The sequence below is a fragment of the Phalacrocorax aristotelis genome, chromosome 2 (assembly GCF_949628215.1).
Source record: "Phalacrocorax aristotelis chromosome 2, bGulAri2.1, whole genome shotgun sequence".
Classification (NCBI taxonomy): domain Eukaryota; kingdom Metazoa; phylum Chordata; class Aves; order Suliformes; family Phalacrocoracidae; genus Phalacrocorax; species Phalacrocorax aristotelis.
The window spans coordinates 125,099,159-125,119,430 of record NC_134277.1 but is presented as its reverse complement, the minus strand read 5'-3'; the positions used below and the strand labels follow the sequence as shown (position 1 = coordinate 125,119,430).

General features: G+C 37.8%; 1 protein-coding gene across 1 annotated transcript in view; it reads right to left on the bottom strand.

Annotated features, from left to right (window-relative positions):
* The window catches only part of LOC142053409 (lipoxygenase homology domain-containing protein 1-like), a 178,677-nt gene that overhangs the window by 103,571 nt on the left and 54,834 nt on the right, over positions 1–20,272 (bottom strand). The window contains exons 22-24 of the mRNA XM_075085026.1: positions 19,116–19,174; positions 14,326–14,489; positions 886–1,111 (exon numbers count right to left, since the gene is read on the bottom strand). Coding sequence (XP_074941127.1) covers positions 886–1,111; positions 14,326–14,489; positions 19,116–19,174 — 449 coding nt within the window. The remainder of the gene's footprint in view (positions 1–885; positions 1,112–14,325; positions 14,490–19,115; positions 19,175–20,272) is intronic.

Sequence of the window (20,272 nt, the reverse complement as noted above, 5' to 3'; positions counted from 1 at the left end):
TCTTGGTATTTTTTTCAGAGAATTATATTCTTTTGAGTTGAGGTTTTTCACTTGTTTGATATTTTCTTCTGAAGTGATTTGATTGCCACTAAGTGCATGATGATCCTTTTTTATATTGAATCACTGATTCCTTGCAATATTCACTGCTTCATTTTGAATACAGTTTGCCTGAATGATAGCACCTGTCTATATAAGACCTACCACTGTCAGACAGTATTGTCTATCAGCTTCATCGTTGTCATTCTATTAATATAAAGAGAATTCTCTTAAAAAAACCCATTGTGTGAAATGATTATACTGACTCCCTATTCCTTCATGGAGGCCCAGGACTTTTTAAATAATAACTTTGTATGATGGGCTATTTCCCGCTTCACTTGAAGAGAACAAAGTGTGTCAAAGCTGTGGTAAACTTTGAAGTACCAAAGTGCCACCCTGCAGCTAACAATTTCTATGTGAATGGCTGTGACTTGAGTCTGATTGGAAAACACATGTGATGATTCAGATCATGGATTTCTGGTAAAAATATTTTATGCAGCACAGGAAAGGATAATATCAAACTTGCTAAAAGCAACTGGAAGTCACATGACATTAGATACCTTGATATGCCTTGATTTCCTGTCTTGCAGATTTCAGGGCACTCTGAGAGATTAAGAATTTTATAGGGGTAAAATGCCCTGGCCACAACTATTATTCTGATTTTGGGGAGGAAAGGATTTGGGAAAAATAATCACTTCCCGCTTCTGTGGAACTAGAATGTATCTGGAAGGGATCGTTTCATGATTACGCTGGCTTTTGGGCAGTCTGCCGTGGAAGGAACATGAAAAGCTGTCATATACTCACAGGATATGGTTAGTGAACATATAATCTAAAATACTGAGCACGTACATGGCAAAAGCTCCTTTGCAGGGTTTCTTATTGCCACTTCTCTCCACGTATCACCTTCACCCTTGTCTTCTGCAAGCCAGCAGTCTATGGGGAGACAAATCTCTTCATCAGAAGGAGGGACTACTCTTTCAAGTCTGACTTCCTCCAGGTACCAACTGGGGTCATTTCCAGTGTTGTCGTGGCCAATGCGGATTTTATATAGCTGCCCAAGATCTCTGAGATTAATCTGTAATGACAAAGAAAAAATTCCAGATTTTAATAACAAATTATAATGATGCCTTTTAGCAATCCTTCTTATACTGGGTGTGCAAGCTAAATGTGCACCTAATGTAACTTAGAGTAAGGGGGGTTTTTTTAGAAAAATGAAGCTTTAATATAGGATGAATCCCAGAGCAATCCTGAAAAAGGATATGGAGTAGTCTGCAAGCGTAATTTTATTGACTTCAGTACCGCATTATTTAAAGTGGCTAAAGGGCTCAAACAATTCAGTCTGTTTTTAGATCTCTTGACAGAATCCAGTCTGTAGTGTTATAATGTAAATCTCTATTTCTAGACACATACTTTAACAAGCAGAAGTGCCTTCAGTCATTGCTGCATGAAATAATATATTTTGCAGTCCATACAGTTACCATCAGCAGAGCCCTATTAACGATTCCTACCACTTATCAGTCTGCTATGGCCCGCTTTACTTTTTGTCTTCTATTTTTATGTGCATTGGTGTCAGGGTTAACTGTTTCTGTAAGTGCTGACGCCACACTGCAGCAAATTTAAACAATAAAACATGACTATGTCACATCGAATACTGCAGCCCTGAAATAAGAACCACTTTGGTTTGGGCTGCAGAAGTTTTCTGAGCAATGATGATGGCAGGAACCTAAGCAAAAAAAGCAGGGTTAACCACTTCAATTTTCAGTTATCTGTTTGAAAGCTCATGGTATTGCGAAAAAACAATCACAGTAATAAAAAGGACAAAAAAACAGTTGTTTCTTTTACCATTATAGCAATTTTGTATTGTTTAGCATCAAACCAAAAAGCAGACAAATAAAAAATGGATTGACAAAAAATTAACACCAGCATTGCCCCAGAAGTCCAAATCACCAAAAAGGATGAACTAAGGTTTCTGTTTGAAGGTCCATTGCATCTGTTCTAGAAGGTAATATTAAGAAGTCTGCCCCTGACTGAGAGTTTCTCCTTCAATGTTTTTTTCTAAGGAAGACTACAAGGTAATGCTCCTTTTCTCTGTGGAGCTGGGAAACATGAGAGACACTTCAGGCATATCCCTTTCACACTGTTGTTGAAATGTTTTCCTAGGCATTGGCAAAGGCTAGTGTAACACTGACATTTTTTGGTCATGAGGACCATCGCAGAAGAGACTCTTGCAGTCCTAACTGATCACCATTTCTCTGCACCCCTGAGGCAAGCCTGGCACAACTCAGTCTCATAGGATGATATCATGACACATATGCTAGTTGTATAAAGTCTGAATAGAGTCACACTTATGGCCAAAGTAGTAGGTTTTTCTATATCAAAACAGTATGTTAAAGTAAGAGGTGCTAACTGAAGGTATAATTATAACATAAATGCAATAAAACCTTGTACATCAAAAATATGCTGCTAATACTTACAGCAGACACAGCAGCAGATAAAAAGCTCTCTGAAACTAACCACAAATGTAGCCAGGACATAGGCTAAGTTGCCATAATAACCCTGTCAGGCAGCTACAAAGCAGAGACCTCTGCAGTGGGCAAGTGACTGCTAAGGTTGCCTTGCAAATAAATATAACAATACATTAGAACTTTCACCCTTTATTGTGAATTGAATAAAGTGTAGTATTGGCAAGCAGCAAAGGTGGTGCTTTCCTGAGATCTAGGCACTGGCTGTTATTTGTGGTGGAGGAAGTGTTAAAGGGCAATTTAGTAAATAAAACATTGAAACCTTGTGACATCATGCCTATGATTAAATTTTGGCATAATCCCTGTTGAAAGAGGAGCATCACGGCCATCTTTACACACAGTATTCATCACCATGACTTTCAGTCAGGACTAGGGAACTCTGTTGAAGAGCCTCTTTTGTCTTCTGAAGAATCTAATCAGTTATTTGGCTGTGAAGCAAACTGAAATGTTACTGGTAAAAAAAAACCCTGCATATCTATACTGGGTATCAAATGAGTTGGTTGAAAAGTGAAGCCATAACTTTCTTAATTGTATTAATTTTATCTATCGTATTATGCTAAAGTGCGTTTTTTTTCAGAAGGAAGACTGAGATGGGAGATAAGTTTCCAGGTGAATCTTCAAAGGGTTTCAATATTGTATCATAGAATCATAGAATAGTTTGGGTTGGAAGGGACCAGAAAGATCGCCCAATACCAACCCCCCCACCATGGGCAGGGAGACCTTCACCTAGACCAGGTTGCTCAAAGCCCCGTCCAACCTGGCCTTGAACACTTCCAGGGATGGGGCACCCACAACTTCTCTGGGTAACCTGTTCCAGTGTCTCACCACCCTCAATGTAAATAATTTCTTCCTTATATCTAGACTAAGTCTACCCTCCTTCAGTTTAAAGCCATCACCCCTTGTCCTATCACTACATGCCTTTGTAAAAAGTCCCTCTCCAGATTTCTTGAAGGACCCCTTCAGATACTGGAAGCCCACAGTTCAAGTAGATACACTAAAGCCCTGTTTAGCATCTCTAAACATTCCTGCATGTGTGTCTTCCTATACTTCCTAGCCCTCCCTAACATTGACACTCTAAAAGAGGACACAATATAACAACATTAGGGAAGTTATGCCCATGTGATAAGTGGGAAGTCAAATATACTTGCTTGTTTTTGATTACAGTCAAAAATTTGGGTGGAAATTAAGGCAAGAATTTCAAAGGAGAAGAGCAAGTCAACTGTATATGATGTTCTGGAAGACACATAATAAAGTTACAAATTTAGTTTCAGCTCCTGTTGTAGTTTTGGGGGTTTGAACAATTCATCTTGCTGTCAGATCAGATATTACGTTGGTCTCTCAGTGGTATTGACTTGTTAACACGTTACTTTTTGCCAATCGGAATCCTGTCAAATGTATGTCAAATTTTGCTCCTCCAGTGAAATGAAAATGAAAATACTCTTATAACATGCTAGAGCTAAGGATATTCTTTTGCCGACATAAACACTGTATCTTGAGGTTGGTCCTTCATTTCCAGTATTGACTAAATTGCCTTGAACACAACCTGGCATTTATAAATCTATTTTCTCAGCCAGAACTTTCTGTAAAAAGTCGGAGAGCAAAGTTGACCTTGTTACTCTCATAAACAACACCTTACAAAAACTTTAGTCTAGTGGTTCTATATTCTGGCACCACAGCTGCAAAAGTAGCATTCCATTTTATATGGAAACAGCCTTTCTGACTGCCATGTTTTTAGCTGGGGTAGAGTTAATTTTCTTCACTGCAGCTGGCATAGTGCTGTGCTTTGGACTTAGTATGAGAATAATGTTGATACCACACCGATGTTTTGGTTGTTGCTGGGTAGGGCTTGTACTAGTCAAGGACTTTTCCAGCTTCCCATGCTCTGCCGGGTGCACAAGACGCCGGGAGGGGAGGGGGCACGGTCATGACAGCTGTCTTCATAAAGTTTGAGATCTTCAGAAGAAGACACAAGTCCAAAATTCTGTAATTTTTCTAAAATTTTCTGTTCTTTTGGGTTAGTTGCCATTTTCCATAACTCAATTGACAGATCAAAAATTATCAGTTGTAATTCTCCTAGTTAACTTTGTAAAGCTAGTGTTTTTGCTCAAGGATAATGTGATCTCACTTACAGTTACCTAGTCTCTCATATAGCCATGCAATTTCTGTTCTCACTAGCAGAAGTTGTGCAGATATAATAAGGGAGGAACAACAGCAAGCTGCCCAGCAAATAAGTTTTAAATCTACCGAAGAATGTGGTCAATATAATAAATGTATTCCTCCACTACACTGTAGTTGCATGTTGCAGGTACTCAAACTTCCTAGACGACAAGGACATGCAGAGATAGGAGGCTGATGTGTTTTGGGACAGGTCTACACTGCTCTGAACAAACTTGCTAGCGTCGTAGGAACCATACACCTGAGTTAGCACAACAGTCCCTCAGACTGGCCATTTCTGCTTCTCCAGGCACACTGCTGCTGGTGAGCACTGAACAGCAGTGTTGCAGCAAAAGTAACAGCTTGAGGCTAATCTTTGCTGACCTCTGCAACAGAGCATTGACAAAATCATCAGACATCTAATCCTCAACCAAAGCACACAGTCAAAGCATTTCAGAGGTTCAAATGTCTGTTTAATAAAAATATTAAATATTGGTTTGCAAAGTTCCTTTCTCCCTGTAAATTCTTCAGCTTGATAGGGCAGAGTTTGGACATGGATGGAAATTTAAAGTTGTAAAACTTAAGTGATAACAGGTTGAGGGTATGAAGCTGCCATTCTGATGTGCCTTACATCAGCCATGTATAGAGCATAAATAAGACCTAAACTCCTGCAGAGGTAACAAACAAGGGCATGGAAACATGTATATCTCATTGAGATAAAGGAATCTAGATACCACAAACATCAGATATACCAACCTTCTTAGGCACTGCCTGTTAGAGAGGTCTTCTGGCAAATGCCAACCTCACACTCTTCCCAGCAAAAAGTTTTACAAAACACTTGAATCATCATTTACAGTTCACTTGTTGTTGACTGTGAAAATCCTTGTGATGTGTGAACCTATTTCCACCAAATTCTGTGATAAGCTCTAAAGAGGATAGACCTCATACAGAACCTGCTTATGTGAAAGATTGCCAGCACTTATCAACCTTAATAATATCACTGTGAGTGGAATGACAGTAGTAATTCTATTCTTTCTGTAGTATTTTTCTTCACTGTTACAGGCAATAATATCAACACTGATTATGTTCTATAGTGTCAGTACCAATACATATTATTGACAAAACTGTCCACCACTTTCAGCAGGGCCACATTTTCAAACAGATGTAGCTTTGCCTCAGCCACACCCATATTCGAAGTGTTTGCAATCAGTTAAACAAGATTAGCTTGCTAATCAATACAACTATATGCTTTGCTCAATGCTACTATTTATTTTTTGTACAAACATAGGACTAAATTCTCTTCTTACCAAAGGCAAGTGGAACATTTTCATTAAACCATGCATTAGAAAACTTGGCCTTACTTTTTGAAATTGAAGCTTAACAAAGCTCATATTTTACAATTTGTCTCTAAGCATAAATTGAAAACCAGGTTCATCAGCAAGAAGTTCTTCCTCTAGAGGATGCAAGGACTAAATTTTAATTCTGCTTCTAAATGAGCTATGCAAATACTCTTTTCAGCCCCTAGCATACCTATGATATTTTGAGTTGAATCAGTATGACCTATTTTCATGTACTTAAGATGTTTAACTAAGTGAAAAGTGAAGTAAGAGTTTCTTGGCTTAACAAGAGACTGTTCGGTGGAAAGATACTTCAGTAAAAGGATTGAAAGAGTATATGTAATGACCCCATTTCTCTTTTATATACTGGAATAAGCTAAATAATGACATTGTATTCCTGTTGTACAGAAAGTATCCTGCAATCTCTTTGAAATAAACTCAGGCTACCATGAAAATCGTTTGGATAAGTCAACACTTCAGAAGCAGCTACACCAAAATTCCAATGACTAACACAACCACTAGACACTATGCTTGACAGACAGTTATTAATTTCATGTGAGGCCACCTCATTAACAGAATTTCAGAGAAGTCATGTGCAGCAGCTGGATTCCCAAAAGCAAGAGAAATCATTAACTGCCTTAGTTTAGCTTCTACAGCATCTGCGTGTAATGGAGAAATCTTTGGAAGTAGAAGATATTTTTAGATTATTAGCATGCAGCTGGTAAATGTTGCCAAAAATACCATAACTAATGTACTAGTGAAGTACCCAGAGTCCACCCATGGTGCTTACATTTTCCAGATGTCTGAATTCAGCCAATTTGTTAATTGTGGCCAACAAACTTGGCACAGTTACACACTGACTCAAGAATTAGAATATGTCACAGGTGCTCACACAGAAACTTAACAGTCTCATGAAAAAGACAGATATAGGTATATAAGGAGTAGGTTTAAAGGTCACACACAAATCAGCATTGTTTTTTCCCACTTCATTCCTGCTTCAGTCATAAAAATAAGCTGGGTAAACAAGTACTAATCACTGCACAGTGACAGTTAAATACTTTTTTTTCCAGTCAACTCAAGCTTTTTTCATCCTGTAGCTAGTCCAATATCAATACTCACTCATTTGACCTTCCTATACAGTCTAACGATGTGCTACTATTCACCAAAATGGATGCCAATTATATGTTACCAGGTTAATTAGAGAAAGCAAATGTCACAAATTTGTTACTTGCTAAACTAATGGCACCAACAGGCAGGATGTTTTTTCCACACTCAAGTACAACAAAAGTTTTAAGAATAACATTAAAGCTCTGGTGTGTAAAACTGTGTGGTTAATTAAATTATGTATACCAAGTATTATAAATACCTAGCATTTATGGTATCAGGGTGTCAGTTCTTGAAAGTAAGCACAAAACTCTCATGTTAGGAGAATGTAGCCTCTTATCTGAGGCTTTTCTGAGTCATCTGTGCTTTTCCAAGTCAGACCAGGAGTATTTTACTGGATTTGAAACTTTCGACAGTGCTTAGGTGGGGAGTTAAAACACTGCATACCAGAGGATGTTAACTGGAATACAGCCCAGCATTGGCCGTAAGAAAGTTCAACAAAGGCCAGGCCAACGCAAGAAAACTTAAGCTTTACGTAACCTTCACCACATGCATGCACATCATGCTAACAGAATGATGCCGTGTCTGGACAAGTGCGCCTTATACATGAAGAACTGATCCATGATAAGAAAGATTATGCAGGTGGGTACATAACAGTGCTTCAAAGAGTCAGAAGAAACATGAAGATTAATTTAAGAAAAGGTGCAGAGTAGTCACCTCAATCCACAGCCTAGGAGCAGGGCTAGATCTCTGATTTACTCTCCTTTTGACTGTTAATTCTATAATACCCTGACAAATTATGAACAGGCCTCTGCAACATATGTCTGTCATCTTCTGGTGGATTTACAGCAATATTTATCACTCAGGCACGAAGTCATCAGGTCTGGAAAAAAAAAAACTACATCTAACAGTGTCTTCTCTCAACAATGTAGGTTACTGTGAGCACACCAGACTTTGACTTTTTGCATTGCCTTCCTAGGGACTAAAGGATTTTTTTTATATCTTTCTGACATAAAGAAGGTCAACAGCCTTCTGGTCTGCAGTAGGAAGAGTGTTGCCAGCAGATCAAAGGAGGAGATTATTTCCCTCTACTCAGCACCAGTGAGACACATCAGGAGTGCTGTGTCCAGTTCCGAGCTCCCCAGTACATGGACATACTGGAAAGAATCAGTGGAAGGCCATGAATAGGCTGAGAAAGCTGAGACTGTTTAGCCTGGAGAGGAGAAGGTGCCGGGGAGGCTTCTATCAATGTGTATAAATACCTGATGGGAGGGGCTAAAGAAGACAGAGCCAGACTCAGTGGTATCCAGTGAACAGTCAAGAGGCAATGAACACCAGTTGAGATACCATAAATTCCACTTAAATATATGAGGAAAAAAATGGGTGAGAGGGGTCAAATGTCAGAACAGATTACCCAGAGAAGTTGTAGAGTGGAAGATATTAAAAACCTGACTGGACAATGTCCTAAGCAACCTACTCTAGCTGGCCCTGTTTTGAGCAAGGGGCTGCACTAGGAAATCTTCAGTGATCCCTTCTAAGCTCAGCAACTCTGTAATTCTGTAGCACACAGCGCAATGGCACCACCTTATTAACATAATTATCTCTAGGGTGAGATGCAGATTCAGCACTATTAGTACTAAGTAAACCCTATAACGCACCATGAAAATCATTTTTGAAGGAGATAGAACTTTTAAAGGACTGCTAAAGAGCTGGCCATATAAAGTAAGGGCCATCAAAAACTTTATCACTTTAGCATCTTCTGTTTCAATGCAAGATAAATTGATCTCATCTTGTTTAGCATAAGACCTGTACTTTATAAAGTGCCTTTTCTCTTCATCAAGTTGTGCCAAGCCTAAACATAAAAAAATTATTTTTAAGAGCAAGAGAGAGAGAATAAGCCACACATCGCTCATACCACTCACTTCTGAAAAGTGCTCAGATACTGAGATGATGGGAGGCATAAGAATGTGAATAGACTAGAAAATGGCTGAGGGAAGGCAAGGCAAGAGCATGGATTAGTAAAGGCAGAAACTGGATTTGGGCACTTGACATGGAAAGGTGGGGGAGCTCTTAACAGTCAGACCTTTAACAAAGGAAACCAGAGTCACAAAATTTCAGAAACAACCACCTGAAGCCTACTGGGAGGCTAACAGATAGAGAGGAGTGACTCAAGAGAGACAGACAGTTTTTAATACATATTCATCTTGGACTTGTGTTGCCATCAGATAGAAAAAAAAACGTTTTACAGTTATATGGCTGAAAGATTGAACCTGAAATTAAGTACATAACGTTCTCTCAAAAAACTACCTTAGAAGGGAGAAGTGCATATACATATATATACAGTCCATACTGCAGAATTACTGAACAAGTAGCGCCATGTTCACTCACTCTCATTTCTCAGAGATGAGATGAATTGTGCTTTTCTCCAAGATTGTTTGTGAGCTCTTTACGATCCGTCTGTGTTGTTTTCTTGGAACAATCTAAATTTTGCTTCATGCACAGCCTGTAGCTGATGAAGATCATTTTACAGTCGTCTTTCTTTAATCTCAGCAAGGAATGAGGTTCATGTTGTTATCACATACATTTTGTAGAGAGATGGACAGTTTCAAGTGGAGTTAAAGCCAGCAGTATGATACTTTCATACTGCCTTAAGCGTATCTGACTAAAGCCTGGGTTTCTCTAAGTTTTATTCAACTGTTTCTGGACCTAAAAGGCCATTATGGCAAACAGGGACAGCTGGAAAATAGCAGGACACAAGCTATGCCCAGCTTTTAGGCATTGGCAATCCCACGGTTAAGAGAGTGGATAGCTACATTACTTTTGCAATCTTCCCACTTGGGAAGAATTCTCACTGAGCTCATTACAGGGTGTTTTATTTTAACAATGGGAGGAAAAGCATGAAAATGGATTTGTTTCAACCTATTTTTATAACATTTGGTTTTTTCCCCACTGCTTCTCATTTTATTCTAGACATCTCAGTTTTGACTAAGGGCAGAATGAATATGGATCCAGGGTACAGGAAAGACACGCAGTGAAACATGACAGATTCTTACAGTCCGTAAGGCTGGTTCTAAAGGAAGGAGCGTCAATTATTAATGCATGAATCATTTAAAATGACTGATAGTTTTAGTTAAACAGAAGAAAAACAACAGATAAACTTCTAAGTATAAAGCCTCCATGTGATGCAATACAGCATAAGGCACACCTGATGAACACAATTCTTTACAAACAAGGTACATGCGACTGGAAAGAAAAAGGCTGGTTTTAATACTGTAACAATCTCATCACAGAAACACTATTTATTGTTTTATGACCATGTATCTCTGTTAGTAGGAGCCTTGCTCTTCATCTACATATATTACTTTCCAGATTTTTGCCCTGATAGGGTATGGCAGTGTTTAAAGGACTGTTTATACAGGTGAAGAAACTTTAGTGTAACTGGTTATGGCACCAGCTTTACAAGTTAAAGTTACATGGGTTTATGCAGCAAAATTCACACCAGGGATGGATTCCAGTTTCAAGTTCTCCTAAAATAACATGCACATGCCATGCCCCATGTTTGCAAATATGGAACCATCCTCCTTACAAAGACAGCCACCAACTACAAAATATAACTAAGGTTAAAGTGAAGATTTTGAAGATTTCTTAGAAAAAAATCCAGCACTCAATAGCTTAATATAGTGTTATTTAAGATAAACTTGATGATAGGTTGAGATCAGTAGGACCAACACTGCCCTAAAGAGATTGTAGAGCCGATAATGAAGCAAACTCACCAAAGCAAAGCATGGAAGAATTCATGTTAAGGAGGTGCTAGGTCCTGCCACTCTCACTAAGGCTAGTAAGCAATATTTTGAAAGCAGATCTACTGAACCAGTCAGTGCTTTTACTGACTTCATTATTACTAGAAGAGTAGAACTTGTACCTGAAGGTATGGAATTATTCTGTATTGAAGTGATAAAAATTGAGAGATTGTAGCCAGCTCTGATGGAAGATAATAGGCTTACAGTCTTCTGCTTAGTTCTCTTTGACACAGAAGGGAATACTTGGCATGACCAAACATTAAAAGAATACTTACAAAAATAATTTCTTTATCAAAGAGTGTGTACACTTATAAGACATAATTTACCACTTTTCAAAGAATGATGATGCAGAATACAGGGCTCTGGAGTATATAATTTGCAATGTAATTAAACCTTCAGTGTCTTGAGCACCTCAACACACTGCCAAAATCAGTATTTCTGAAATACTGAGAAATACTCAGGGATTGTGATGACACCAGAGGAAAATGCAAGAAACAGATCACAGTTGTGATGAAAGCTGTAAGTTAAGGTAGATTGATATCCCTCTACTGGAGGAGGAATGACTCTCAACAGAAAAATTATGCCCTAAATACTATGCCTGAACAGTAACAGAAGCAGAAAACCATAGCCTAGATGTAGTTTCTTTGAACATGCAGGAACAATTACAGAGCAGAAAGGGAAATGCATCAAATTTAAATTCCTTTTCTTTTCCGTTTCCATATTGTTCATCCCTGACTTTCACATCTGGTAGGAAAGACTGCTAAGCCACAAGGGCAAATATAGTGCAGTTTACACACAACTGTCTTGTGAGGACCTAGAACCCAAGACTCAAGTCAGAAACAAGAACTCTCCCCATCACACAGCAACTGTAAACTACCTTCAGTGGATTTTATGTGCTACCGTCATATGGAAATCTCCAAGGGCAATAGCCTTGTTACCTTCTACCTGCATTACAATGGAGGTCGACTAGTTTTTAGTCTAATTTACACAGACCTTAATCAGAGACAGCCAAAGTTAAAGAACTTACACTAGTTGTATACAGCAATGCAAGCAACATCAAAATCAATTTCTAGCTGAGCAACAAAATCTCAGAAGTATATAGGGGGTCACCATTTGATTTACTCAAGTTTTAATAACTTTATTTTTTCATTATTTTTAACATTACTGAATATTCATTCTTTACTTTTAGCTATCCAAGTTACTATGCAGTTAACTGTACTCTCTATGAGACTACTATTCTTGATTTTTATTAACAAAATCCAGTACAGTTTTCTGTCATTCTCTTTTTGTGGGCCATTTATCTGTCATTTCTTATGATTATATCTGTGACCAAAAGGACTTTGAAATGAGATGGTACTTTGATTGTTTTTGTGGGACATGACTGTGCTTTATTTTCTTCCATTATATTATGCTGAACTCTTGCAGCTCTCTGCATCAGCTACCTTTCTTTTTTAAAAAAGGGGTTACCTGGAGTTTAAATAGCCTTCAAATATGCAGCACATTTCTACACAAAAGTTGCAAATCAAGGACCATTTAGTCAAGATTTTCCCCAATGTACCTAACAGATTAAACTACTGTAACAGAAAGCAATAGGGGATATCCAGTTTTTCTGCAACTCCACAGTTTTTAGCAATGTTGATGTTATTACATGGTGCTCTTAATTTTGGAAAACTGCAGAGTCAGAGAGTGCTGAAATACTGGAGAGCACAGCTTCCTTTTGGATTAACAAAAAGCTCAGCTACCTTATTAAACTGAGACATTTAAGGGAAAAAAAAAAAGTGGGAAAAGGAAGCACTTTATCTGTTCTTTTCTTTCTCTCCCCATTGGTCAGCACTGACTGAAAGTTAAGTAAGTGGTTTTGAGAAATAATGGATGGACAATAATCTGGTCAACTTTGAAGCTTTCGTGGTGTGGTTAGAATTCAGGGAAAAGCCTCCTCAAGAACCCCTGAAGTTTAAAGGTCTCATTACACATGAATTTAAAAGTTTGACTACACAATTATATTTTGTAAAAGGTTTAAGTTGGTCTCCTCAGTCCAGATTTATCACACTTAAACTGTACCAAAGTGCTGTGCACAGCCTCCAAACCTCTTCCAGGCTTTCAGTGGTATATTACCAAAGAAAAACATCAGACACAAAGACCTAGGTACAGTGTAGAAGGCCTAAACCTGGATGCTAGTGTGGACAGCAACAGATCATGAGAGCTCCCGGACTAGGTATCAGGTCTTGCATTGATGCTGGGAGGATGAAAATGATGCTTTGAGAAACATGATGTTCCTTACAAAGAGAAAGAAAACAAACAAATTTTCTTGGTACTTCCCTCAATGAACTGAATAAATGAGTAAGAACTTGCTGTCAGACAGCATTAACCAGCTGTATAAATATCCAAGACGATAATCTAGCCAGAATGATTTGAAAAGGAACACGAATTTAGTCTTCAGATAGACACTGATTTCACCTTCTTGTTTTGATATGAGATAATCTTAAACCAGCATTACCTGCAAACTTTAGCCAAGTTAGTTGCAACTTAAAGACCACCATTTGCTTGCCTCTGCAAGAATTTACATATTTGTACTTAAAACTGGAAAACGATAATCTAAAAAATCAGAGAAATTTCCTGTCCTGACACTGATTTCCCCATCATCTATTTATTATGCATAAATTATTTCAACCTAAATGACATATCACAGATTTAACTATTGCAGCAGGTACAGTCCTGAGGAACTATAGGAACCGGAGGAAATTGTGGGAATTCTAGGAACTTGGAGAAGCCCTGGGAAATGTCAAGCTTCTGAAGCACCTCTCAGAGGTTTCTCTGAAGAAGAAAGAAATCTCCCCATTTGCTTGGAGAATTAGGACATTACTGGTCTAAATCACCTGAGTTAACCTACTCAGTGTGGTTTGACTCTACTCCGTAACCATCCCCCCTTTCCTTCTTACTTTCTCCAAGAAAAGGTTCACATAACAGTGTGCTTCAGTGGAAGTCTGAAGAAGCCCATGGAAGAATTTACATTGGACACTTCCAGAGATGGATATGCAACACAATCCATACATAGGACTATCTTATTACATCAATGCAAAGAACAATAAAGTTTTTCTACCTCTGCAAATGAACAACATCTAGTTAAAACTAGCACATCAAGCAGATGCAGGAATGAAGCAGATTCTGAGAAGCATGTCTGCTTGATGCGGTTCTGAATACATTTGCTGGTTAAAATCTTGCTATCATAAAAGTCAGCCACTCCCTCAGAAATATTAATGATCCTTACATATTGCTTTGAGTCCTTTTATTGCCACTATTACCCAGTTTTGAGAAAAGCTATTTTGCATAGGTTTTGAATTTTCCAGTGTTTATATAACAGCCATACTATACCTTAAATGTATTTTCACTGTTGGGACTAAACAGCTGGTGTTTCCCAGATCCCAAAATAATAGGACCAGAAGCTTTGTTTTCTCCATAAGCATAAAGGGATACTGTTGCTGTTGTGCCAGCTGTTTCAAAATCCCCAGTGACTACAGTAATCTTCCAGTTGCCGTCTGTAAAGTAAAAAATAAAATAAAAATGCTTTTATAACTGTTACCATTATGTAGCAAGTTACTTGAAATATATAAATAAAAGCATAGTTGAGCCCAGGGACCATAACTACTGTGCACCTAAAAGGTAATGATACTGGGAGAAGCAACACAAGATTGACTAAACACTGCACCATTCAAACTCATCTTAGGCAATTTGAGGAACTTTAACATTTAGGAGGTTTGCAGCGTAATAAAGCTGGAAATATGAACACAGAACCTAGTGAGATTTCTAGCAATAACCCTGTGGGTCATCACGGAAATAGCCCAACCTCCAGAATTTGGACTATGACAACACATGGAACCAAGCAACAGGAAAAAGTATCACAGCATCCCAATCAAGTAAAATTTCCTCTCATTTTATTTTGATGTGACACATCAACAAGAGCTCTGTTTGCCTGGATGGATGCATGACATTGAGATTAGCATAAAAAAAAGGTTTTTGGAGAAAATTCTGACACTAGATGACGTCTCTTTAGAAAATCATTTTATATAAACCTTCCCTGATACTAAAATGTCATCTCTGCTCCCATACAATGCTCACAAGTTATTCAAATATCTGAAAGCAGCTTAATATAAATCTTATTTAAAAGAAAAAAGAACAATTCATAATTGGAAAACGCATTTCTACATCTGAAAAGCTGGGACTGTACACTCTCCACCCCTCTTTTGATTGCAGCTTTTGACTGTATGAAACATGTTCCACTTAGTGACTTAAATTCTTTCGGAGTAAGGCAAGCAATAAATGAAATACCAGCCCACAGTCATCTTATAAATAAATGCCACAGTGTACACTGCCGTTTTATTAATAGAAAGCTGTCCGATAATGCCTGCCTGAATTAAATCTGTTGTCTGACGGAAGAATTTTTCTTGGGCCAGCCCCATTATCCCTCAATAATTTGCCCCACAAAGACTGAACTGGAGCAGGAGGTTTGATCTCCCGTTTTCCAAATTTTTGAGGACTGGCTGATGCCTGGTTTTGGAAGGTGATAGAATTTTAACTACAGATAAAGACACAGCTGGGAATTCAGAAAACAATGACAGGTCATTTGGTCTGATCAATCAAACCTGGTCAGCGGGTCAAGGGAGGTGATTCTCCCCCTTTACTCTGCTCTGGTGAGACCCCAGCTGTGTCCAGCTCTGGAGCCCTCAGCACAAGAAAGACATGGACATGGTGGCGCGGGTCTAGAGGAGGACCATGAAAATTACCAGAGGGCTGGAGCACCTCTCCTGTGATGAAAGATTGCTGTTCAGCCTGGAGAAGAGACGGTTCCAGGGAGACCTCATTGCAGCCTTTCAATATGTAAAGGGGGCTAATAAGAAAGGCAAAGGCTTTTTCTAAAGGTCTGTAGTGACAGGACAAGGGGGAATGGTTTTTAACTGAAAGAGGGTAGATTTAGATAGGACATAAGGAAGAAATTTTTTACAACAAGGGTGGTAAAACATTGGAACAGGTTGTCCAGAGAAGCTGTGGGTGCTCCATCACTGGAAGTGTTCAAGGTCAGGCTGGATGGGGCTTTTAGCAACACAATCTAGTGAAAGATGTCCCTGTCCATGGCGGGGTGTGGACTAGATGATCTTTAAAGGTCCCTTCCAACCCAAACTATTCTATGATTCTGTGATACAAAGGCACAAACTCTTTTGTGCCTTTGAAAATTTGCATCCTCACAGCTTTATAGACCCGCTTTCTTGACAAAAGAACCATAGCGCCAGGCTACAAAAAAATCAACATCAATTAGAAGGGTGAAAAGCCTTTATACACTGAAGGTGGAAAGAGCATAAGGCAGGGGCTGCCTGCCCCATAGAAGAGCTCTTTTACCAAAAAAGTCAGCCTCTTCTGTTTTCAAACAGTATAATATTGATTCCTTAAAGACAAAGTTCCTTTGGACCATTTGGCTGGAAAATAAGGACAATTTCATTTACAAGTGCTTATGAAGAATGGTGCAAAGGGTAAAATATGACCCACTACTAAATATTCAGAAGTCATTCAGAAGTAAATATTCCTTTTAAAGCAGGCAAAATATATTTTCAATTGAAATAGTTCATTGTCTGATTTATTGTACCTCAAGTGTTTTTGATGGCCTTTTCTATTCTATTATCCTCCCCAAGTGTCTCTTTTGTTAAGCAATGCAGTTTGTACTCTTGAGACTGTATATTTCAGCTAGCTCAACTCCTGCCTCCAAAGCATAAGTGTAGTATCAGTAAACTGTTTTGCACACAAGTACAACTCACAAGGTAAAAAAGGGAATCAAACTCCCCCCCAAAAAAAACATGATAAAAAAGAGTTTTTGTTTGCACTCCTCTATATTGACTTTGAGGCTTTTGCTTTTTCTGGAAACAGACAGGGCTTTGTGTTTGAAGGACAATGTGGGTATAGGAGAAGAATCCTAAAATTCCTAATCTCTTTGATGCCAGAAATCTTCATTGCATTCCTGCATGCTTCCAAGCAGAAACTGGAAACAGTAAGTATTACAAAAACATAATTCTCATTCTCTTTGGCATAAAAAGCTGGAGCTTGTTCTGATGAGGTAGAGTACCGATAGTTCCTTAATGACTGAAGAGGAATACACATTGAGGAGAAAAGAATACAGGAAAACGTGCAGTGAGGTAACTTTCTTTTAGCATTCATGGAGGAAAGGTGCAGTCCGACCTAAAACATGTCTTTGGGGACATCAGAAAGTGGTACTTTACCACAGATTACTTTATAGAAATTTTCTTTTGGTTTTTTTTTTCCTTTTCTTTTCTAGAATATTAGAAACAATATAATACGCTAGAGAGTTCTATTTCCCAGGAAAAAAAAATCTGTTTAAAAAAAAAAAGTGATATAGAATGAAAATTAGATATTTAAAAAAGTTCATGGGGCAAAGTAAATTAACACAATCTCAGCTCAGCCACTCAACCAGGAATAGGAGCAGTCCCTGTAGGTGTGGGATACACAACTTCAAGTCTCTTTCCCACTGTTTTGTATTTCAGCAAGTGCCCCAAACAAAAGGCTATCTGGTGCATATGCTTTTGGCTACCTAACTCTGATTGAGACATTTGCAACAAATCCACCTTGTTTTTCCATGAAAGAGGTTTGTTTTGACAGAGGGTAAGTTTTGTCATAGGCAAAGCTGACCAGCTCTTCTGGACAGCACAAAGTCCTCTCTCTCACAGGGTAAGGAGGAGAGTGCTGTGGACAGAATGTTCACTGCAAGATCAAGCCCATCCCCCCTGAAGATAAGCCAGTTGGATATACACTTAGTTTACGCCTGCTTTTTGTCATTTTTTGTTAGGCTTATAGGGCAATTTTTATCTGCTGCAACTTTTACTGTGTAACCAGACAAGCACAGCTTAAATGACACGGCATAGAGATCCAGCTGCAGGTGCCGAAAGGACTAAGCAGACTGGTTTGAACTATGGAGAGGAAGATCTCTAGGTGCAGCCCTTGTGGAAGTGAGGCATGCAGAACAGCTAGGCACAAAGAACAGAAAGAAAATGAATGTCTTCCGAAGAAGGAGTAGAAAGGAAGAAGGGCAAAGATACTTGTGATTCAAAATATAGCTTATAATAGAGTGGGATTTTAATATAACTTGTAAAATAACTGGGTACAAACTTTATCACTAGCTACTTGCTATAAGGACATTATTTAAGACAACGTATTTGGGTCTTCATTAATATCTTGATCAATACAATAAACTACGAATAAACATTTCCAAACTTTTTCTGAACAGCTTCTAAATTATTGTTCAGCATACAGCATGAAGCACTTCTCACAGCTGGGAAGATGTTATGTGTTATTAAGAAATGTAATTTAATCTGTGCTGGTTGCAAGAACAGAAAAGCCAAGCTGAACAAATACGAAATCACAGGTAAAAGAGAAAATTAAAAACTAACGGTGAGAACAAAACTATATATAGCCCAGCAGAAGGAATCATGGTTTAAAATGTTAACTATAAAAAAATTGAAATTAAGATCGATCACCAATAAGTACTAGAAAAATATGAATTTTCAAATAAACGGAAAATTAGCATTATGGAAAGAAAAATGATAGAATAAAAAGAAAGCATAAACAAAGTGATTTATTGTTTAAATTAAAATGCGAAGTTCAGAGTTTACTAAGATGTTAAAATAGTGTGCTGTAATTAATGTTTAAAAATAAATAGAAAGTCAATAAATGTGTAAAGCAATTAGTTCTGAAGCAGAAACAGTCTTCGTTAAAGACAGAAGACGAGCATTTACCATTTGCTTCTTCTTGCATTTTCAGCTGTTGATTTATTTGGAACTCTGCCAAAAGAAAAAGCGGTTAATAAAGGATCAATCCTTTAACATTAATGTTATGAAAAGGTTTGAAAGAAGAAATGAAAAAGATATTCTGTAATTCTAGCCAATACAAGAAACTTTCTTTCTCATTCATTCCCTCATTACTTTCTCACTATCACCTATACCCATTAGACAATGCAAACACAAAATGTATTCACTCAGAATATAACAAAGGAAACTGCAAAATTGTTAACTCTGATATTTAAAGTGTAAATTCAGTAGAGATTTCTTCAGAGGAAAAATTACAAATTACTGATCTTACTTCCATAAAGTTACAATAAACCTTACCTTGAGAGTACAGCTCAATTTCTGAATGAATTATACCTTGGGACGTAAATGGAAGCCACCTAAAAATAAGAAAGAAAATAAGAAAACAGGTAGGAATTAAGTTTTTCTCCACCATATTACCATATAACTGAATGATCCACATCTTATTTTCATACTGAATACATATAACAGCAAAGGGTGTCTACCTCTAAAATTTTAGTATTTGATGTGATAGATGTTAAAGTAGAAATTTTTTGACCCAACAAAGAGCTGTGTAAGTGTAAAATACACCTGTGTCAGAATAAGAGAATTACGTGGCACAACTGTATTTATTTGTAGAGCCAAACAGAAGGATATGGCACAGAGCATTTTCTTCAGTACTATGGACTGAGTGCTAAGTATAATTTGTATTAATCTATTGCACTACTTCTTAAAATCAAAGTTCAGTGTTAAAAATAAAGATGGAACCAAATATTGCTCTTCCTTATTCCTCCTACAAACTGAGGACAGATAGACAAGTCTAAAAAAATACAAATTAAGGCAAACATTGGTTAGGTTTCTTAGTCACGTTACTCTAGCTACAGAAAATTTTGAAACCTTTTCGTTCAGAACATGGATTACCAACACTTTTATCTTCTTCCTGCTTGGTAAAAAATCAGCTGGTTTTCTACAGGAAAAAAAATTCAGTCAGCTTCTGGGCTGAGTCCGCTTCCATGGACTCTCCAGGTATGACCTAAAGTGTTCAGTCTCCTATGAAGCCTGTTGGGAATCCAGTATAAGCTGGGCAGGATGAGTCCAGAGCAGCTTTTGAAGGTTCCATACTTTTCGTCTTGAAAACCTTACCAGGCCAATACATATAAGAACTAGTCCCTAAGAAATAAATTTTATCTTACTAGACAACTGCTTATTTATATCACGTCTGCTAAAACCTGACCACACAGGTATCTTCTGCTATCCTAAATACTAAAAATATCAGTATGTAACTAACAAATACTGTATAATCGAAATCCAGTGAGAGCTGTTGGATGTTCAGAAACTAATATCAGATTTTTGAGTCAGATAAAATGCTGATGTTTCCTTGGCTAAATAAGAATAAATACATTTTGTTCATACCTTGGATCATAAAATATCCATGTAAAATAAAGCTGTGAGGCTAAAGATTAATAAATCAGAGAGAT